Raw genomic sequence first — 23,025 nt, 5'->3', positions numbered from 1 at the left:
AAACAAATCGAAAATATGGAATAAAATTTTTTCCTAAGATGCTTTGTTTCCGAGATAATCGAATTTGAATATCTGCTGGATGCGCGTGCAATTGAATAGGACTTGGGTAGGGCGTTTGCTCATCAGATTCCGTTTCTACTTACTGTCATTACACCTACTCGACGAAATTTCCAAGTGGTTTTTTCTCGAAAATGGAGTTTTCTTTTTCGACTTATTTTTTCTTACAAAACCACCTCCTGCTTGGTTATAATGCCCGACCTGAGACACCCCGTATGTGTTCCTGATGATGATAAATAGAAACGGAAAGCAATGCATAGACACGTTAACCACGTGTCCAGCAATACGTAGGGATTTTGGGATATGGTAAAAACTTTCTCGGCTATGGACATTTTTAATAATGATACATTTTTTGTTCAAATAATCACTATTTATACAAAGAATCGTTTTTTTTTAAACCCTACGTATTTCTTTACTAAAAGTCATATATGTATAGACAGTAAAAATGTTTCGCTTTTTGTGCCAGGTCAAATCGTTTTCAAGTTATCCCGCACGCCGATTAGGTGCTCACTTAAAAATAGCCAACCTGGATTAGCACCAGCGTCGCCATTTTGTTCTGAAAAAAATTCGTTCGCGTACCTAAAGATATGTGTACAATAGATGTCTTTTAATAGATTTCCTATTTACTTCATTATTTTCGCGAAAACACATTTCCGCAAATAGCTTTCATTTTTTGGCACCAGTGTCGGCTAACTCCTTAACGAAACTTTAAGAAGGGGAGAAGGAAAACATCGAAATGATTTAAGACGAGAACAAATCCCTACCCGCTGGTTATACACTAACTCAGAGGGGCGTCCCCCCCAGAGAGGCGAGGTCCCCGATCCACCGCGACAATGCCCTCTCGCCAGTGTTAATACGTTCGATTGAAGAATGAATGAAAGTGCCCGTGGCCTGGAAAGAGGCTTTCTTCCGACTTGCTTCGATCCCGTCGCGGCGATAGAATATTCGGCGGGGGAATTATTGAAATTAAGCTGAACCGACTGTCGTCGACCATGGCACCTGTGTGGACCGTTTGTAATAGGACTTATTCGGAATTCCAACTGTCGCCGATAAAGGATGAATTTCAACCGCGTACCGACAAGAACGTTACCTGCCCATCCCCCCTCTCGATGTCGATACGCGTGAAAGGGCATACTTTTGGCTAACCGCTCGGTCAAAATTCCATGAACTTTAATTCTGGTATCTCGATCCGTAATCCTTTAACGGCTGTCGAATGCCGGATGTTTCAACTAACTTTAACATCTGAAAACGTTTCTGCTATAGTGAAAATTTCACGAAAATGTTTCCTACGAACGTAGCATAGTTTTGTGGCAGCCATCGTCTAGTTACCTATATTGAGTTTTCCGAGTTCTTTTGAGATGATCTCATGTAGTATTATTGGACACACGTTAGACAGAATTATTCGCTTTGTTTTTGATATCAGTGGCCTGATTTCCAAGACGTGGGCTCCGATGTTTACTTTGGTGTGATTGTCAGTTAGCTTGTCAGCTATTTCCTTGCTGCTTAGATATAAGTAGATTCGGCCTTGGGAGATCCTCGAGAGAAACCTGAATGGGTTCAATTATTTTTCTGATTGCTAGTGCGTATTTCTGAACAGTGATTCCTTCAACAGTATCAAGAATTATGGCCTGTTCTTTCGTTGAATATTGAACTTTTTTAGCTATCTGAGCATAAGATACAGTCGGAGAGGGTTTCTGTGTTGTTGGATCCATGATTTGTGTTTTTTGAAGAACGCGAGGTTCGGAAGCTCCTATAGTCAGAGGCTTCTTCGCACTCGTGCACCGCGTGAGGTGTTTTTTGTGGCACCGGAAAGAACAGAAGTTATTAACTCACTTATTATTGGCACACAAGCATATAACGACACTGCACGCCGCTTAGGTAAATATTGGAGAGCACGAACTCGTAAATACGTCTTACTTCGACGACGGTTCGAACAAGGAGTTACGATACCTAGTTTCCTTCTGTTGGAAGGGATTAATGCTGTATTTGTCTTGTCGGTACCTGGTAGCCATTTAAAAGATAAATTCAACGACAGGCTACAATAAGTCCTTCAAGATCAACGACATGTTAGCGTCAACTTGATTTAAGTGGAGTCGAAGGCGGTTGGCCTCTCGCTCATTGACCGTTGGAGAATTTATGATAGGGTTTTCGATTGCGTGCGGTCTTGGAAGAGGGTGATGTGCGACTAAACAGACCTGGCGTCGCATGATGGTGCGAGACCACATTGGGTCCTTCTACTATCGGTGACGTAGAGGGTTGTTTATGTGAAACAGATGAGTGGAAGTTTAGAGATGGCAAGCAGCCTGATGTTGCGATGCCTTAAGAATAAGGACATTGTTCCTAGAGGATCTGGCCACGGAATGGGAGACAGTAGAAGACGGTTAGAAGACTGTGATTGATCGGACGGCACTTGCTTCAGAAGCTTGAAGAAGCGTAAGTAGTTCTTATAGAGATCAAAGGTCTCGGACTAATATTTCTAACATACAACAATAAGTCCTTCAAGGTCAACGACATATAACAATAAGTCCCTGAAGGTCGTTGAAGGTCGTGCAAACAGTATTGATGAACAAGTGGAACGTTCTAAAATATCGATGATTGAAAAGAATGTTACGTCGCAGTGGTGAAATTTTGTCTGTATCTGACATTTAGTGACGTGGAAGGACTTGATTACTCTGTCTGGATTTATTGGACATGAATAGTCTCGAAAGTGATAAGTCGTAGAATCTATTTTTGAAGTAACTATCCGGTACCGACGATAAAATATAGCATTTCATTAAAAGAATAAAAATAAAATTGACCCTCGTTAATATTTCATTAGTCTAACAGAATAAAACTACTGCTACTATACGCTACCCCTTACAGAACTATAGAAATTTTGTAAGAGATATTTTCATTAAATTTTAAATATAGCAGAAACATTACAAGTATCACAGTTAAATAAGACATCCTGTATATTGAAATCGAATGGAAAAAGTGAAACAAAACATTCGAATAAATGACAATGCAAGAAGGAGGATTTTGCGAAAAAAAATTATAAAGTAATGTATCTCCTCTATCACGAATTTAGTATAATGATCAAAGTTAATAATAGAGATTAAATACTGGGTTGTTATAAATTAGAATATTAAGCTTTCTACAAATCAGTATAATGATAAATACGGCGGAAAAATGTATATTGATTTTACGTTGATATTTATGTGATTAGAAAGTAAAAAGGCACCCATTAGGTATATAACACATTGTACATATGTATTTCAGTAATGTTAAATTCAGAAGTAACGATTATAATTTACATTAGTTAAGTCATGATTTGTATGTATACCTACTTTATATTAGGATGCACCCAACTGCGAAGTTATACTTATGATTACATAGTGACTAATTGTTAACTTTCAATTAGTAACTAGTATTTAGTAATTAGACACTAATTAGTAACTACAATTACTGACTTACAATTAGTAGGACTATAGACACATCCGACAATTATACTATACATTATAAATTAGTTTACATAAATTGAAAGCAATATTTATTTTATGTAAACACATTTACAACAAAATAAAACTACTATCGGATACGTAAATGTAACTTATAAATAAACTGTATAAATTCTTGATTGAATTCATCCTAGGCTAAAGTATGTTAATCAGGGTTTATATCAATGCAAATTGCAACTACTCTTTGTATTTTCAACATTCAATAAATAAATATTTGAAGTAGTAAGTATGTACGATGTCCTCCTCATTTTTATCGTTTTGTACAATAAATTATTTATTTAGTAAAACTAACCTGACCCAAAATCTATCCATTCCATTTTATTTTATCTCCCTTATTTGTATTTAATTCCTTTTCCTATTTTACGTAGTACCATAGTTTGGAATTAGGAATTACGCAGAGAAATCTGCTCCCTATCGTTTCGTCAATCGCGCCGAAACCGCAGGCGGTTTTCGCTGTGACGTTTATGGACACCGATTTTCACGACGACAATTTCACGCTTAACACGTTTATCGTTAAATAAATCTATTGTCACGCCACCGGCGTTTATTGCTCTTGGAAGTTGATGGACGATTTTCAATTAAACTACTTCGGTAAAATTCACGTACGTTCTCCCGTACTTAGCATTATCCCCTTTAAGGTATAACCTCGAGAGAAATTCGTACACATTGCTAAATTCTGTGGACGTAATTATTATTGAAACTATTAATATGTTTCTATGCAAGTAATACTCGGTTTCTAACTTGATATATTTCAATACATTTTTATAATAATAACCATGCAGTTGACAAATGGGACTAAATAATCGGAATTGTACGTGGAAAAAATGACCTTCGAGATATTTTTTTGTTCATTGTCTTGTTAGTCTCTTTCAACAACTACATTTTGCCTTTAACTGTTTTTTTTTCATAAACAAAATTCTGAGTATATGTATAGAGTGAACATAATATGTACATGTATAGCCTCACCGCATACATTAAACATAATTCTTTGGAGATATACATACTATCTTTGTAAAATGATTTTGTAATTAATATAATTCTGTGTATAAAATAGGTATTAAAGATCAGCATTTATAATGTATTTTATAGAACTTCATGCAAAGTATAAAAATGTGGTGGTTTAATGTTTTTCAGGGTGAGTCTAGACCTTTGTAGTGCTAAATATGTCTTATTAAATGTTGCTTTAGAATTACTCTTGAGATCAAGAATTAATAACTACTTACTGTTGAAATTTTTTTGGTGTAATTTTAATGAAAGGTGAAAAAATTAAGAAGAATTCATATGTTGCAAAATATTCATATCTAACTTTAGTGGCTATAACATTCTTCACAAAAAATTATGACATTATTTTATTCCTATGGTAACACGTTGACTGTTGAAATTTTTACAACTGGTTAATACTGTAATAAGAAACATATATTTCAATTTTTTTTTAGGAATATAAACATTTACACGTTGATTTGTATGATCAGCACTCGAATCATTAGATTACTATTGTATTAATTATATTCGTACAAAGTTATAAGTGCTACGATTTAGAAATTGAATGTTTTTTCGTACAATTCATAAGATGTCGGTCAACGGTGACCACCATTACTATCAACTTATTAGTTGAAATCAAGTTGCAATATTTTTGTGCTTTAATCTCGACAGAAGCAATGATTTTCATGGACACGTCGTCAGACGAATGACAAATTGCAGACTCCTAGCGTTACTGAAAGCTGCAAGAGTAGCTTCCCATAATCTGCTGCAGTTGGCGATAATATTGAAAGCACGGTCGCCAAGGTGTCAGAGTGTCACGTGTCTACCAGCAGTCAGGGAACAAACAATAATTAACTGTGCCATTGGGCATCGTTCATTCATGATATATCATGGGGATTCGTGGCACGCCGTGATGAATAGTGGTCAGTGGTCACCCTCTAATTACTCGCTGAACGTCAATCGAAAAATAATTGGACGCATCTCTCTAAAAAAATGTTGCCTTTATAGATAGCACTTTATATAATTGTCTTTATATGTCCCTAAACTTATTGCACGGTATTTTTATTTTTCCTATTTATCAAAATTAAAATGTCAGTAAAATCTGATATTGTTTGTAGATTTTTTAGAATTATAGAGTTACTTTACCGTAAATTATAGACCAAGATTTTCTAGTATCTGTATATTTTCCAACAATAAATTGTGGTTTTTTACTGTAAAAATTAACATAGTGTCACTTATCTTCAGGTAGACATTGTTAAGAAAAATGAAGATCATCAGATTATATGTTTTTATGTTAACAGGGAACAAATTCAGTTATTCCTTCATAAGTGAATTCTGAAGTTACAGAGCGGCTACTTTGAAGGTCTTCGTGTCTGTTTGATAATTACTGTTATGTAGTATTACTTATTATAGCTTTTCAAATGTAATTGTAATCATGAGAATAGAGAAATATTACGCACATTGAACAAGCGTTGAGCATCCAGTATTGGTCAAACGAAACGGTCTATGACAATGGCTGATCACAATTGTCATGAATGACATTCTCAAAATGCATTTCTGATCAATAAGGCTACACAGTGTCTTCAAAATCAATACATATATATATATATATCGCAACCTAGTGTTGTATAAAGCTCGTGTCTTTAAAGCTACAAAGCTTAGCCTTAAAGATTCAGTCTTTTAAGGCTAAAATCATATGAAGCTCGCGGCTCAAGGCTCGAGCTTCAGGACTCGAGTCGTCGAGGCTCGAAACTCGAGCTTCAAGGCTTGGGTCTCGAAGCTCGAGGCTAACACGTTCACTGCCGAGCGTGTTTCTGCTGGTTTTGTCTTCAACGCCAAAGAGTGATTGCCCATTAGAATCATATAATAATATATTACACAATATGATTATATGTATTGTGCAAACTTATCATGCGTAGTACATTAATCTTGCTGCCGGTCATCTATGACTCCCACGGCGTAAGAGTATGTTTTCAGTCGATAATACTATATTTTGAACATTACAGACAAATTTTTAGCAATGTTTCATTCCGTCTACTATTCAATGGTTATTTTGTTTCATTTTTCATTTCCCTTTCTTGGTATCAATCTCTCATGTGTTTGCAGTCACGGCTGTATTTTTTAAAAACTGTATGAAGTATAATATTATAGATTTAGTGTTAATTCCATTATTTAACACTTAAGGGTTCTAGAGGGTTGAACCTTAAAGCTTCAGACTTAATGTGGAATAACACAGTGACGATTGGAAAAAATTAAGGTTTTTATATATACTTTCAAAGTATAATTTTTCGAAAATGTTCTACTAAAATATTAAGTCGAAATTCACTTGTACAAGTATACATATGTATTTTGTAATAAAAGAAAATTTAACGTATTGTCCAAAATATATATTTGATGACCCTATTTAGTAATAGTTTAATGATGTTTGGGTGTTGCAGAACTAATTTACAAAAACCACGCTTTTCTGGACGTTTTTGGATTATTCCTCCTTGAAGCTTTAAAAGCTTGAGATTCGTGTAATATTAGAGTTAAAAACTTGAAAACTTTTAGGTTAAGTTTTAAGGCTTCGAAAACTCAAGGTCTGTACATTACTTCACTACATACAATTTATACGACTCGAGCCTTCAAGCTTAAAGGCTCGAGCGTTAAAGACTCGAGCTTTCACGACTCAACCTTCGAACCTTGAGGGTTCGAGCCTTTAGAGTTTGAACCACGACTCGAGCTGTCAAAGCTCAAGACTCGAGGCTCATTTTAACAACACTATCGCAACCACACTACCGCAAGTGAAGAGAGTGACAAGGTAAACATTTTGCGTTTTCCTTTTATTGCGTGAAATATTTTGCAACACGTAGATATAGCATCTAGAAAAAAAGTTGATGTCCAATACTTTAATCGAGATGGCGCTAGTGCCGCTTTGTTTAATCTATGAAATACCACATAATGAATCAGTTCCTTTTCGCCCTACTGAAAATTGACGTCTCCATGTCTGAATTACTTCTTCTTTTTATAATATCAAAGGAAACAACTTCTACCACCTTAGCTAAGATACCTAGTTTTCACGATCTACGCTATTAGGTTGTTGTACATGAAATGTCATTTTTCCGGAGTTCAAATTTGTCTGATCGATTACATTCAATAAATTTTATCCGATTTTCTGTTGCTTTAAGCCATATTTAAGACAAAGCAATACGCTGTAATACCCGTGTTTTAAATGTTAACAAGATAATTGAAGCACATTATAGTAGCTGTCATGAATAATCAAGATATTCATATAATTTTTTTAATATGAATTTAATCTTGGAATAAGTGTCAGACAAGTTGCTAAAAATAGAAATTTAACATTTGGAGAAGGTTCGCGTAAATGTTAGAGTAGTTCAACGTTAGTTCGTGAAATTTCATGAGAATTAAATGAATCAAAAGGAAGGCCAGAAGAATGTACCATCGACAATAGCGTCCTAACAGATACCATGAGTCGTGGTAAGTATGACTCACAATCAGTCAAGGGTAACTTTGTCCCAAAATCAAGAAATGATCATTATAGATTTTGCAGCTCTTTTACAGGTAACTTCACGTGAAATACATTTTTACGTAAAAATCAATTTAATTTAACAATTTGCAGTGTTGCAAATTGAAAATGATAATTTTGTAACTTTGGGACTGAGTCAACATTGCCCCAACTTACGGTAGTACTATTGACAATAATAATTCATGACAAACAACAAGAGAAATAGCGTCTAAATAGCGTTGAGGAAACTATATGCGGTTAAAAATTCATTACATATGCACAAACCTAATATATTTAAATGGTTCGGTCCGGAACGAAAAAATGATGACCTTGAAAGTTCCTGTGCTCCAGCCCGAGATAGAGACAAGATCAGAGCTATGCTTGTGCCCGAGTTTCGTTCAATTTCACGCAACGTAGTTCATTGGAATCGAATTTCACGGAAAGTTAATCATAGACTTCCACGCATCCACGATTCCTCTGTTATTACCATCCGATATCATCCCCAGGGTCGTTATACTTCGCCGTATATTCGGTCCAATACTCTAAAAGACTTCTACGTCTGGTGTCAAGGGGAGCCGGGGCAGAAAACATTTCCGTGACTAAAGATTGACGTTACCGTGCACTTGCTTATCTATCCGTCTGCCACGACCAGACATTATGATGGTCTTCTTTCAAGCAGTTCTATGGCCTAGCGTAATAATTTCTCCCCCCTTGATAGGACCAGCTTGTCACTTGTTTTTTTGGCGCGGTCAAGTCACGACCGGTGAGGAAATGGTACTGGCGTCCATCGATCACCGAGAACCTGGAGATAGGAACGTGTTTCCGTGCATGTTGTTGCAGGCAGCATCGACACCTATTTACCGATACCTCTTCCCCGACGAAGAGTAATTGCCAGCTTTGCAGGCTCTTGTCCTATCATTAAGAGGTCATGCTCAGTCAGAAATTTTGAAAAAATCGATTTTTCACTTTCTACATTTTCTTTAAGTACATCTCGAGAATATTCTGTGCAAGTTTCAAGGTAATCTAATTAAAAATGGCAGAGTTACAGGCGTTAAAAAATGAACATTTGATATAAGTGTAAGCTTGAATTGAAATTTTAAACGCGTTTTTCTCGAAACTACATTTTTCAAATCGGTGATTAATATTTCTCGAAAACTACTGTGTCGATTTATATGAAGCCTTTTGCGCCTTATTTCAAATCAGAAAAACTTGTCCTTGCACGAAGGATTCTTTTGTTCGTTCCAAACATTTTTCGATACGATGATTATTTTACACGTAATCGTAAAAAGTATGTTTCGAGCGGCGAATTTTGAGGGGCTGTTTCACTCCTTCAAACCGCTTTTTAGTAAAATCAAAAAATACATATTCAGTGGTTTTTAATTCTCTACAAATTCATACCAACTTGAACGAGAATCAAAATTTCGCTCTGGGTATGTTGCCTTGTTAGTTTGTCATGTGGAATCACCCTTTAATATATCTGCCGCGCATTGTCGAACAGCCTGTATAAAACACAATAGAATAAGAATATGGATGAAATTGAATAAACTTTTCGTTATTCATTTGTTTCGATTAAAGTGTTCCTAAATAGATTTTGAAATATTTAAATTCGCGTAAAGATCCTTAGTTTCTCACACCTGTAGCCAAACACCCTGTATAGTTCATCAGTGCGTAACGTGGTTTCCAATATGTATCGCGCGTGACACAGAACAACGCTAGATGCCGTATAGTTTGTAATCCCAGCTTTGATGAATATTTTTGCATACTTGCAGTTCATCGATGTCAACAGCACTTCGCACAGCATTGCCGGTGTTATGTGTTACGAAAAATAGTGTATTTACGCGCACGAAAAAGGAAGCACGACTTTTGTACGGCCACACAAAATTGATATTTTGTGAAACAAAAATACAAAAATTTAGTTTAACTTGTTGATATTTAACAAGTTGCCCAGAAAGAAATTGTTTGCAGGATACATTTCCTTTCAGATATTTTTTAAATGTTTTCTCACGTCACGCAAATTTGAACAAAAATAGTAACACCGTAAATATAAACAAGAAAATTTATAAATATAACAAGTAAGATTCTAATTATGAACATGAAAGTCATCATGATCACGTGTTATTTATGAAATAGGTCTATATTCGTTTTCCATCTTCAGAAAAAATCGTGTGTTGTTAATAGACTGCGGAAGTTTATGCAAATTTGCAATTTCAGATACTAGTGTCTGAAAATTAAAACAGGGCAGAATTTTGACGATGACACTAGAGTCTGTACCACGTTAATGATAACACATAAATAGTATTAAATTTTATTAGAATCATAATTTTAATGTATTTTCCAAATTAAAGGACTCTATAAATGCATAAACATCCGCAATCCCGTTATTAAGGAATCAGTTCTAAATTATTTGTCGAACTTGAAGGTCATTCAGGACATGACAACGTTACAAGGTTAAGTTACTCCGCAGATATCAATGCAAATTCGATATTTCTCTGCTACGCAGCGGGTTTATTCGGTTAGACACAGGGAATTAAAAACTTGCCCGAGTATGCACGAATAATTTTCAACTGAACGAGAAGAAAATGTAGAGTCCTCTTTTATGCAATTTAAGATTATGTTCATGGTTATGTACATTCATCTAAACGTTTCAAGGAATTCATAATATATAATTATGTAATAAAATCGTAATGGAAAAGTTATAATAAATTCTTATAAACAGCAATTCGTTCCTTCATCTTATGTACATCTGTAAACATTTTTACTAACACCTACATTTTTCTGTATCGTCTAAACACATGCCCCTATCCAGAATTAATTAATAACATTGTGTTCTGCATACGAGTTTTATCAGACAAAATGAGTTACCTACTCGGTTTTACGTCGATTGTGTGAAAGAAGGTAGTGACTTGAAATTTTAAATTGCAATAAGATCACGACTTACAGATCGTCGAAAATGCTAGGTTCTAGTGGATCCTTGCAACAGAATCTTCCGTTAAATATTTCGTTTGCATTTATCTCATTTATATTACTGGATAATTGTAAAATCGAACTATTAGCTGCTTTTGAAGTTGGAAAACGAAGGATCAGTAACAGTGCTTCTATGGTTTCAAGATAGTATTCAAAAATAAATATTTACGTTGACTTGGACACTCGTTCCTTAATAATTACCGTGCTACTAGTTACATGTATAAGATTGTAAATTGACACTGTTGAAAAGTTGGTTATTTTTCCGTTTAAACCAGTAGTGCCCGTTAGCGGCAACAATCACGTCAGTCAATCTGTTAATAACTGATGGTGATTAATCATTACCAGAGACAGTCAATTGAATTAGAAACAGTTATCAACAAAAACTAAGGGGCGAATGTAATCGCTCATAATTACTATTCCATCCTTACATGTACAATTTAAGTATGGTATTATTTTACATCACAGGTACATATTATTTTTTCATAACATTTCCTAGAATCCTTTAAAAGCGCAAAATTAAGAATCCTCTGAAAATTGTTTTCTTTCTTTCTCTTCTAAAATTAACGAAAATCTGATAATGATCCTTCGTAACTTTCTGCGACAGCACCTGGAGGATTAATTTTCTCGTCATAATTTCCAGTTTATTTGTCCTTCAACCGTTCATCTCGTCATCAATAATTTCATCAATTCGTTCGATTCACACTCGTTCCCCTTTCATCGTCCCGTTTGCTCATCCATTATTTCAACCATTTCTTCGCGTTCCTCATCCTATCACTTTTACATCAAATCCATCCCCAATTGTTATTCTCTCTCCGTTCGATCTTCGGGTTACCAGCACTCCTCAACCGTCAGACCGTTCAATCACAATTTGTATCCCAAAGACATACGTACATACATCACTTCACCGATCATTTCCCTCCCATTCGTTCCCTATCCCAGCACAACACTTTTTCCCTGGTCACTTTCTAAACAAACACTCACGCGCGCTCACGCATACGCTCTTTCATCACATAATTCTCTCGGTTCAGATTTCCTGGTTCTTTGCCGTTTAATTTGTCTTTTCACTTTTGGAAACGATACAGATACCCTCCGTTATGCTTGAACTGTAGAAGCCGGGACAGTCGGCCACGACGAGCGAGGCTCCGGGGATTGCCGCCCGCTACGACTCTGCCAACACAACAACAACAAGACCGCTTCACGAGTCGAATTCCTAACCATCTAATTCGCTAGGGACTTGACTTGAGAGAATATGGAAATCCAGGTAGCGCGGTGCGTTAACCGCGAGCGCGCCCTCGTAATATTTCTCCCTCACGGCGTGGCGATCCGCCTACTATATTTAACCGCCATTTTCTTGCTCGAGTACAAGGTCGAATCAGTATTACTTACAACCTACCCGGTGATTCGTGTATTCTTAGAGACCCTTCGCTTGACTCTCCGTGGACGGTGCCGGAGTCACGCGAGAGCGAGAGCGATACGCACACAGTGATGGTGCTGTCCGTGTAATTCGGAACTGAGCGACGTGTGACATTGTATAACGGCCGGGCTAAGACGCCGCAGAAGTATTGACTTACATCTTCGGCTCACTCTACTTCCTTTTTTACTCGTTGTCCTTCCTGTTAGTCGACAAAGCTTCTACAATGTCGATAAGGGTCTTGAGCTCGAGCCACCGTGACTTTGTGTTAGCAATCTATCGATGTGAGACAGAAATGATCCAGCTTCGGACGCCACGGGAATCCAGTACTCGGACGGTTAACGTCGAGTAGCAACAAAGTAAAGATCCAAGATAAATGACATGGTTACTGCGAACTCTTATTTTTAAAGAGAAGAGTTGGGATGGAATGGACACGTGTTGAACGGGACATTGTAATTATCTGAAAGATGAAGAATCTCTACACTACACGATGAACGTATTTTTGTTTTGTAGCAATGCATGCCTAACCACGCCTAATTTCAAGATCAAGCAGGAGCTGAAAAGAGATGGACAAATCAGTTCAACAGAATATCGTTCACTTAAAACTACATTCTGGCTTTTGTAAATCCTGTCGCTGCTATACTGGAAAGGCATGCATCCTACTTTGTCATTTATTGTAATAGCAACTAGCTACACTTGCTGAGTAACCTATGTGTGTGACAGAGACAGATCGAGAACCGATACTCGCTCTGTCCCTGTCTATCTCTAAAAATCTCTAAATATCCCTGTCTGACTCTTAAATGACAAAGCAAACCGCATGCCTTTTCAGTATAGCAGCGAGAGAATCGCATTCTGTTCCACGTGATTTATATTCCCGCGTATTCATTCTAAATACCAGATGTTGGAGAATGGATCTGCTGGAGCATTTAGAGCTCCAAAATTTATTTAGGTGCACTCTACTCGCATGATAGTGGCTGAGTCAACCTATTCAGTATACCGTGATGTTTTGAGAAAAGGTGATGCGTCCAATGAATAGACACAAAACAATTTTTATAAAAATGCGAACTTTATATTAGTATTTGCAAATTTTTGCAAATGAATACAAAATATTGTATATAGCATATATTGGTCACAGGGAACCCGGTCATCGGCATTGACGGCCTATTATGCACGGGCTAATGTTATCTTATTTTATTACACTGTCTCATTCAATATAACCAATATATAAAAGGAACAAAATACACTTTTTTAAAAAGTAAAAAATATAAAAGATAAATAGTTTCTGCTATCTTGTGATGATTTCTTTAACTTTTCTGCTATCTTGTCTTAAACAAAAATGTTCCTTTCATTCCACCTCTTTCTCTAGAGAAAAACATTTATCGTTGTAGACTACGTTTTCGATGAAATGGTAAATTTTGTACTGTATGCGTGCACACCACTATCATTTATCTCACGTGTTTATAAATTTGTTGTCGTTTATGTTTGAGTTAATGTTCACAAATATTGTAACAGTGGTATAGTGGTATTTATTTTTTTTTGGTACATTGATATGTATTTGTTTTATATAACATCGTACTGTGATTAATGCTTGCTACAAAGTGGAAGTACTAAATAGTACAATAATTAAATCCCGTAGCAGTCGTATTTCAGAGTACGCGTGTCCAACGAGATTTACAACTCGATGATTTTGGAAACGTAGCTTCATCCTAGGATACGTTATTCTATAGTTTTGACGTATTTTTTTTCTATATAATCAACATCTCTTATGCAGAAAATTGTGGACAACTTTGAAACTTTGAAATTGTAAAAAATCGATAAAGATAAAATGAAGTTAAGTTCACGTTCCGCGTTTTTATATGTTTATCCTCGACATTTGCAATATACATCTAAACTGATTTTTACTGAAACTAATATTTACGAAATAAACAAAATGTTTCTTAATATATGTATGTTTTATCCCGTATAGGTACTATACCGTTAAGGTGATGGAAAGTTACGGTGACCAAGAGGTATAGGTGATATTAATCAGTGTGTGATAAGTAAGAAAATTGATGGTCGTGTTAAAATTAATTGAGCACATTGTACAACCTGACCTATAATGCTTCTATTTATTATATGAAAGTGGAGACGTATCGTGTTATTTATTCGGTTTAAAACACGTTTGTCATTTTTCAGTATTATTACCGAGATATATGTATATGAAAGTAGAAAATTTATTGTTCTGTTAGCAAAATTCATCTCCTTTTGGACAATTTTGTCTTTCATATTTTTCACTGTGCAATTTATATCTGTCCGAACAATATTACAACTCAAATGACACTCGCAATTTATCCAGATTGTACTACCTTCGTTAAACTGACGAATGACATTCCATGTATTAATGTATATGTATAGATATTTATTCCTATACTAACATTTTATTTAAATACAGATAAGTTCCTCATGCTACTTCTTTAGCTATCTAATGCTTATACATATTCATATCTATAGTAACATTTTATTCATATGTAGGTAGATAACTTTTTCATTCTGCCTTTTTCACTATTATTAAAAATATTTTAGATGTTCAATAAACGAATACTTCTTATTGAACATCTTTAATGGAAAAACATTATGTACTCTAGACTTCACTATTTTGAATTTACATCCTTTTTTCACGGAAATGGCAGCATATTCGATATAATATTTTAATTATTAGAACCACTGTTTGAATATAAATATAAATATGGTAAATGATTTTTTTTAAAAATGATTTCATTATTTAGTCTTAAAGGATACAATCCCTTAATTAAAATTTCGTAATTGCTTTCCTAATTCATTGAAATAGTAATTTTTTATTTCCTGCATTAAATAATTCATATTCCGGTCTATTATCTACCATAAGCAGTGATGTAAGAAATCATTAATCAGTGTTCTTTGATTATTCAACTTTTTGAAGAATTAATTTTTCTTTTAAACGTTACTTTCGGTAATTACCTAGTTTCTCAAATAAAAACATAGAGATCTGCAAATTTCTTTTGAAATAAATATGAGGTACCAATATCTTATTTACAACAATACAGTTATGATATAGTTTAATTTAATGTAATTGAACTTTCTAAATTCAAGTCATATTAGAACATTTTAAACGTATAACTTGATATTTTAAGGTTACGAGTATATTTGCGTTTAGGGCTCAAACTTCAGCAAAGGAAAACCTTACAAATGCAGTTTTCACGAAACTTTTTAACACGCAAATTGCTCAACATTTTATTACCGTGACAATATCGTCGTAAAATATATCTGTGTAAGTTCTTGGTATTACGAAGACAAATGTTTGCATATTGAATTGTATACTTATTGCTTAGATTTTAAATCATTGCTTGGATCATTGCTTAAAATTAGATCACTGCTTTATTACTGTAGCGACCTTGTCACTACAATTCCCCGTGTTTTAGGTACCTATCTACAATAGTATGCGTAAGCGGCGATTTGCCGGGTGTTTCCGGAAGGTCTTGCTCGGGGCTGCCTTTTATCGATGTATCCATCTGGCAACCAGACTCGTGCTAGCCTACAGTTTTACTGTTAGCAGCGAAAGTCAGCGAACGTTGATGACCATTGTCAGGTCACTTTTTCTACGTTTTGTTTCCAAGATTTTCGGTCATGGAGAGCACTTCTTGAAGTACTTACGGAAGCGTACACTTCATTTCGCGGTCAACTTCTTGTGCATCTTTTATCCGTGTTTCATTATAAAATATAATGCTTATGTATCGCGCGATTTCAATTGTGTAATGTTTGCGTCGTATTACTAAAGGAGTGTGGACGAACATTGACTATAAATTATTATACCTTTTGTCCCCTCACTACTAAATCCGTTTAAAAGATTGTAAGCGTTACTCTTTGGAAATTGAATATTCATCGCATAATTTACCATCGCCCGTCATCAAGGATCACTGTGACAGTTAAAGTATTAACAATATTCTATAATCTGCATTTCTTATTATAACCCTATTCTTAGGCCAAAAAATGCTTTACTTTTACCATGTACCTCTACATAAAACACAAAAATATTCTTTCCAATTGATCCATATTCAACCCATATTCGATTAATAAATAATGTTTTTTCAGGCTTGAAACCACGTACTTCCGAAATATTCCGAGGAATAAATCGACCAGTGATCATTCTTATATTTCCGACCTATTTCGACATCAAATCACATGGTTACCTGTTCGAGTGTTTCATACCCACAAATTCGAACCAGTGTCCCCGATTTCCATTCTCTCTCAAGTTTCAAGTCAATCAAGTGAGATCTAATACAATAAGACCAAGCCCTGGTTAAAAACACGAACGAGCGCTAAGTGAACTGGACGGAACGACGAGAACTGAAAAATGAAGGGCAAAAGAAATGCGTGTGTATATGTGTATATATGTACGGTCGAAGAGATATATCACTCACTCGGCGTTGGTTTCCGGCGTGGGTAGGTCACCGATGGTCGTCAGGGTGAGGGTGGACCAGTACAGCGAGCCAAGGTATTTCCTTGTCAGTGTCGCGTACTCGCCGGGCCTGTACGGGTAGACCCAGTCCCCTTGGAATCCTTCCGCCTCGCTGAGCAAGTAGTAAAAGCAGCCGAACCAATGCGCCAGTATCAGCAATATATGTATGAGATTCAGGACACGCCACAAATTCGGATAGACTGTCCGCGATTCCACCATGTAATAATAGTTATAGACACGGTAGATCTTCAGAAACCTTGGGAACCTTAGCATCGGATTGCTACCGAGGTTCACTTGTAGCAAATCGAGCGGTAGTAACGCTAGCAGATCCAAGATGAAGGATTTCGATTTCAGATAATGACCGGCCAGTTTCTTGCTGTTATAAACCATCAGGCCTTGCTCGAGGTATCCAGTACGGAATTGCACCGCCACGTCCAGAAAGAAGACCAAATCCGTGAAACCGTCACACGTGAGCCAACCTGCTGGCGCCAGCGCCTGCAGCTCTGGCAAGCTTTGCCGCACGATCAGAGTCCAGAGATTGTAAAGGACACACCCGGACAAAAGCATCAGCCAGTAGTAATAGAAGTTCTCGTCCGGATTGACCACGGTTTTTGGCGGCCTCTGCGGCCTCCTTGGTCGTCTTCGACGTCGTCCACTAGAGTCTTTGTCGTCCCCCGCGTCCCCTTCGCCCTCCCCTGTGTCCAATGTCTCCTGGCTCTCCGGGATCTGTCGAGTGGAGAACCGCTTCAAGAACGAGTCCTCGCGTTTCAACGGCGGTTTCTTCTGGATTGTCGATATCGCAGAGGACAGCTGCACTGTGGTACGTAGTTTCATCCAACGTTGATTGCTTTTCGTTCTGGGAACAGAAAGAGGAATAGATCGACAGTCACGGACTAATGGTATAAACGCGTACCGAGCATTAAAGACGAGGAACGAGATCCGAGGGCTACCGTTAATATTAAATTGAATACAATTATTGTTTTGATTGTTACGGAGAAAATTGTAAACCCTGTGCGTCCTTAATAGTACGAGAATTGTTTGACTTGTTAGGAACGACAAATCAGAAGTTTACATTTTATATAAAACCGTGGATAGAAGATTATTCTAGACAATAGAGACCCTAATCTTGATAATGTTTATCTGGCCTTTATTTATGATTCTCGACAAAAATCAGTCCAAATGATGTACCTGTATTCTTTAAGAAATACATATTCATTCAACATTATCCAAATATACGAAGATTGTACAATCCAATTTGTATACATACAGTAGTGGACAAAAAAGTTACCACTTTCCTCATTTTTAGAATTTTTAATGTTTCCTAACGTCAACTTGAAACCTTAATATATTGGGTTTTATACAGCCTTTAATGCTCTATCCGAACATATATTAAACGCATACTAAAGTTTTAAGTTGATATGAAAAATTAATAAAAATCAAACAAATCGAGAAAGATAACCTTTGTCCGCTACTCCACGTATACGATAAATTGGGCTATAAAATCTGCGTGCATTTGGAAATTCGATTTACCAGTCTGTACTACCGTGGTCGTTTGTTTTTAACTTTCTCGTAATAAGCGTTGTTTGTAAATGACCGCCAAGCTGGTTGTCATATACAACACTTGACTGGAAAACACACCTGGCGCAAGAGAGAGATTTGCAAGGGGTTGAATACTAATAGCACACATGTGCAAGTGATTCGAATAAATTAGTGAAAATTATATATATACATATGTATCTATAAAGTATGTTCAGAATGTTAATATACATAAAAACATGAAAATGAAGGTTTTTCATAGGCAGCTTTGTTTTCAAGAAAATTGAATTTGAATATTTATTGCGTGGGAGGACTTAAAGAATATAGTTTAATTAACATGTTTGTTCTTTTAAGTACTCTTTTTATTAGGTTACGTTTATTATATCAGTAAAGTGAACAAAAAAAATCTAAATCTTTGCCCTTATCATTTTAAGAAAAATTGTTCGATGACCATTTTCTTGTAGTATTATTTGGTTTTAGCCTGGGCCAGTGTACAGTTTAAAGGTGCAGTTTCTGCAGAAATTTCAAATTTTGTAAACCATAGCTTTTTTACCGAAAAGAGTAATAATAAAAATTATTATCAAGAACTAACAGACTTTTAAATGTATTTAACATATTTATTGTAAATAGACATTAAACTTCCGTAACCCCCTTTATTTTTAGTGTTTCCGCCATACCCGAAGATATTTTATGTCAAGGCCTATTTTTTACCTATAGACTCTAAAAAATCTGACAAAATTCAGGTATACATCTCAGGATCTCTACTTTATGATCTAATAGTTTTCAAAGCTGCATGTTTAAAGTTTTTTTTTATAACAATGTCTTTGTTTCAAAGAAATTTAAGAGCGAAATTTTGCTGGTCCCACAAAAGATCCAGAAAGGTCACAGAGGGTTAAGAAACAGAGAATTCAAAGTCGAAATGTACTTCTAGTTATTCTGTCGAATTTTTACGGAAACATAATAAATTAGGCAGAATCGAAACATCACTCCTTCTCATAATCAATGGCAATCTATTATTCCGCACGTTATTCTTTCCGTCGCATGAGTAATCATGTTCTTTTCAGTAGTATTATGGACTACGATTCGATCTACACAATTAAGTACCATAAATACAACCCCTTGGAGCTATTCTCGAGATATCGTAAGCGCTTCTAAGAATTTATGGGCATTCTTACATAATACCAGGACTTCACAGCTTACTTTCCATGACAGTGACAAATTGTTTCAATTGAAGCTACTCACCACTTCAAAACAGAAAATACTGTAATTAAGTTGCTGAGAGACTAGTTGTAAAAATTTATTTTATGTGTTAAGAAGTTATCAATCGACATTACGTTTAAAACGAATGCTCACTTCTATGGGTTGTACAATATGTTTCACATATCTCTACCAGAGTGCATCGTGCAGGCCTATTAAACAATGGATCAATGGTAATATGTATATTTTGGATCACCAGGTTACCGTTAAAGCTCTATCAAATCCTTTACAAACCGTGTCCATGCATGACACCTTCATACATGAATCGTAAACCTTCTTGCATCTCGTTTCACACTTTCCACTATGGATATAAGTACACGGTCTATCCCAAATGTTTCAGAACTAAAATTAAAACATCAGTTTTCCGGAAAATTACGATGTTCTTTATCATCAAAATATTGAAAATAGTTTTTCTTTAATAAGATGTATTGCTCAAAATAATTATAGAAACTCTGGAAATAGCTCTGATATTTCTTCCTTATGATGTTGAAAAAACGACAATGGATCTTTTAGAAAACATTGTGGTCTCAAAGGATACCTCTCACAGTTTGATTATCCACCGAAGTCGTTTAATTCAACTACATAGAAAGATAAAGAAACGACGATCTAAAATCTAAATTGTGAAGAAAAATTACTAGAGCTATTTCCAGTGTTTGTATAATTATCGTGAACGATATATCACTTCAGAAGGAAACTATTTTTAATAATTGACGATAAAAAACGTGAATATCATACGAAAAATTACTGGTTTAACTTCAATTCGGAAACTATTGAAGTAAATCGTGTTCACTGCAGGTCAAAAGTAAGGGAGCAGGTCTTGTAATTAATGGAACTGGAAAGTACCATTTCCTGACGATTCGGAGAAACCGATAAAAGAGTAGTTTATTGTAATACTTCTTAATATAATACCTAGGAAAAGGAGTCATAATTGCCATTGTATCCAATGATATAGTACTTAGAAGATTGAGAGAGGTGAAACCTGTATCAATCTTTGTTGAAGCCTTTTTTTAGAATTTGCAAAATTTTAGTCATTTCTGAAAACTAACTATGAATAATAACTATAAACAATGTATCACCTTTGACTTAAACCTTAGTTTTTATAAGTTACTGAAAAACCATTATAAAATGAAGTAAACGTTTATTCAGGTACACTCGAACTTTTAATCAGTAGGGTATTCGTTATTAGTCGAGTTTTTCTTCTTTAATTCGCAAAATGTAGTGACGAAGTCAAAGATAATAGATTTATAAAAAATTCATTATTATTTAAGATTAATTTTCGTAAATCGTATTGATTGTATTTCCAATGACCAAATTTTGGAAAATTTTGAATGCTTAATCGAATATTTGAAAATATACATTTCTGCCAGGTCAATTCTTCTGCGTGCTGTTATATTCAAAATAATTATAATGGCTTTTTTCTAGATGTATGTATATTACACATATACAAAAAAACTACTTTCAAATCAGTCTTCTTAAATCTTTATAAATTGATACACATATTTCACTTTCATTAAGTACAATACCTGGGTCCATTATTTCTTTGGACGCTTGTGCATGTAATATCTGTACGTACATGTATATATGTAAATATATCTATACTTGTTGCAAGCAGACAGTTCTACTTTCGTTCCATTCGCCAAAATCCACTGAAAGGAAAGAAACACAGAATTCTCCGACGAGACAGTCGACGCCGCCTTATAGTATCGTTCCCATTCTGATTATTATATGTGTATAGATCTAAATCTATGTATAACAAAGATGATAAGGTGATTCTTACTTGAAATAAAAAGTGAGCGAAAATCGAGTAAGATTAGTTCAGTATCAGAGCATCAGATGGATGAGAGGCAGACAGACAGACAGACAGATATAGACAAACAGACAGAGCCAGAAACATCGAGAGAGTTGTCAATTAGGTTAGATAGAGACAGAACGAAACTAAAGGTGAACTTTTCGTATGCCACTACGCATTCTTTTATCGTTAATACACCCATGTTATGTATATTGTAATGTTGAACTGAGTGTATACATTCTGTATGTAGTTGTAAGGATAGTTATATGTCGGAGTCTCCTATGCGTATGTATAAGCTGACGGTCGAAGAATAGAGTATAATTGGGAATCAGTGTTCCTTCTCTAATTAGACGAGCCGGTAAGGGGAAGCAGTTGCGACGTACAGTGTCAAGCACCAGCATTCGATCAACAATAAGATATCATCATATAGTAATCCCCTAGATATGTATATGTTCCTTGACTTCATTTTAACTCCAAAACTTTCAGTTCGACGTAACTTGACTTTTGCTCTACCGTCGGCATGCACTATTCAAAAACAATGTCTGCAATATACCGAGATTGTAGTTGTGACACATTCCAAAACGAAGCAATGTTCAAGAAAAGAAAAGAATTAGGGGATTGCTAACGTGTGCGGTCCTATTGCACCTAGCAAGCGAAAGAAACAAAACAAGTGCTACAGATTTGTTAACTTGATATCGTTTCTGTACAATACTAACACTATTAACACCTCGTTATATTTGTATAAACAAATTTTCGGGAATTATACGTCGAATTGATGAGCACAGCGACTGCAATACATGATCCTTTAATTGTTTTCAGCAGTGTAGTTAGAGGGTCAGATATTGCAGCTACTGTGTGCCCTTCGTTAAGTCGACTATTATAATTCCTCAAAAGTTTATTATGAAGAAACAAAACTGGTTGTTAGTGTCGTATGGAACAGGTGTAATTTATCAAATTCATGGCATTAGTGACGTTTCTTCCGCTTGATTGACAGACTAGGACCACCCACAGCTGCGATTCTCTAATTGTTTTAGGACGTGTGGAATAGTAACGAGGGATTCTCGACCAGCAGCAGTTTCTCCGAGCGATTAAAAGCGAGAGGATGAGTCATCTAATACTGAAAATGAAAACTCACATTTTTCATTATGAGAAATTCATATTGAGAATATTACAGACGTGTCACCATGATTATTATTTCATAAATTGTGGTCGCATTATTGAAAGAGGAAGGCGAAGCTTGTTCAATAATATCACTTTAAAAAAAATCTATCTAAAGTAGTTTATTGACACTAACATTTTCGGTTGTAGTACAAGTATAAGATATTTTAACGATGTTTACCAATCTCAAGTGGTGTCTATGAATCGAGTAATAATTCTTAGAGTAGGTACTATGCCGAATTTTTATGATCAATGTTTCTGACTTAGAAAAGCGTGTTGAAATTTTAATTTAAAATTGTACACAACATAAATTAGTAAATTTAACTGACAACGTATAAGAAAATCCTGTGAACCTTGAATCTACACTCTAGTATCTTCATAACTTTAAAGAACACA

At 35.4% G+C, this 23,025-nt stretch overlaps 1 protein-coding gene across 1 annotated transcript in view; it reads right to left on the bottom strand.

Moving 5' to 3' along the window:
• The window catches only part of LOC107188754, a 106,274-nt gene that overhangs the window by 50,805 nt on the left and 32,444 nt on the right, over nucleotides 1-23,025 (bottom strand). The window contains exon 2 of the mRNA XM_015577105.1: nucleotides 16,852-17,745. Coding sequence (XP_015432591.1) covers nucleotides 16,852-17,745 — 894 coding nt within the window. The remainder of the gene's footprint in view (nucleotides 1-16,851; nucleotides 17,746-23,025) is intronic.

The sequence above is a fragment of the Dufourea novaeangliae genome, unplaced genomic scaffold (assembly GCF_001272555.1).
Source record: "Dufourea novaeangliae isolate 0120121106 unplaced genomic scaffold, ASM127255v1 scaffold108, whole genome shotgun sequence".
NCBI lineage: Eukaryota > Metazoa > Arthropoda > Insecta > Hymenoptera > Halictidae > Dufourea > Dufourea novaeangliae.
Note: the sequence above shows the minus strand (reverse complement) of the source record. Positions and strands in the feature narration are given on the sequence as shown.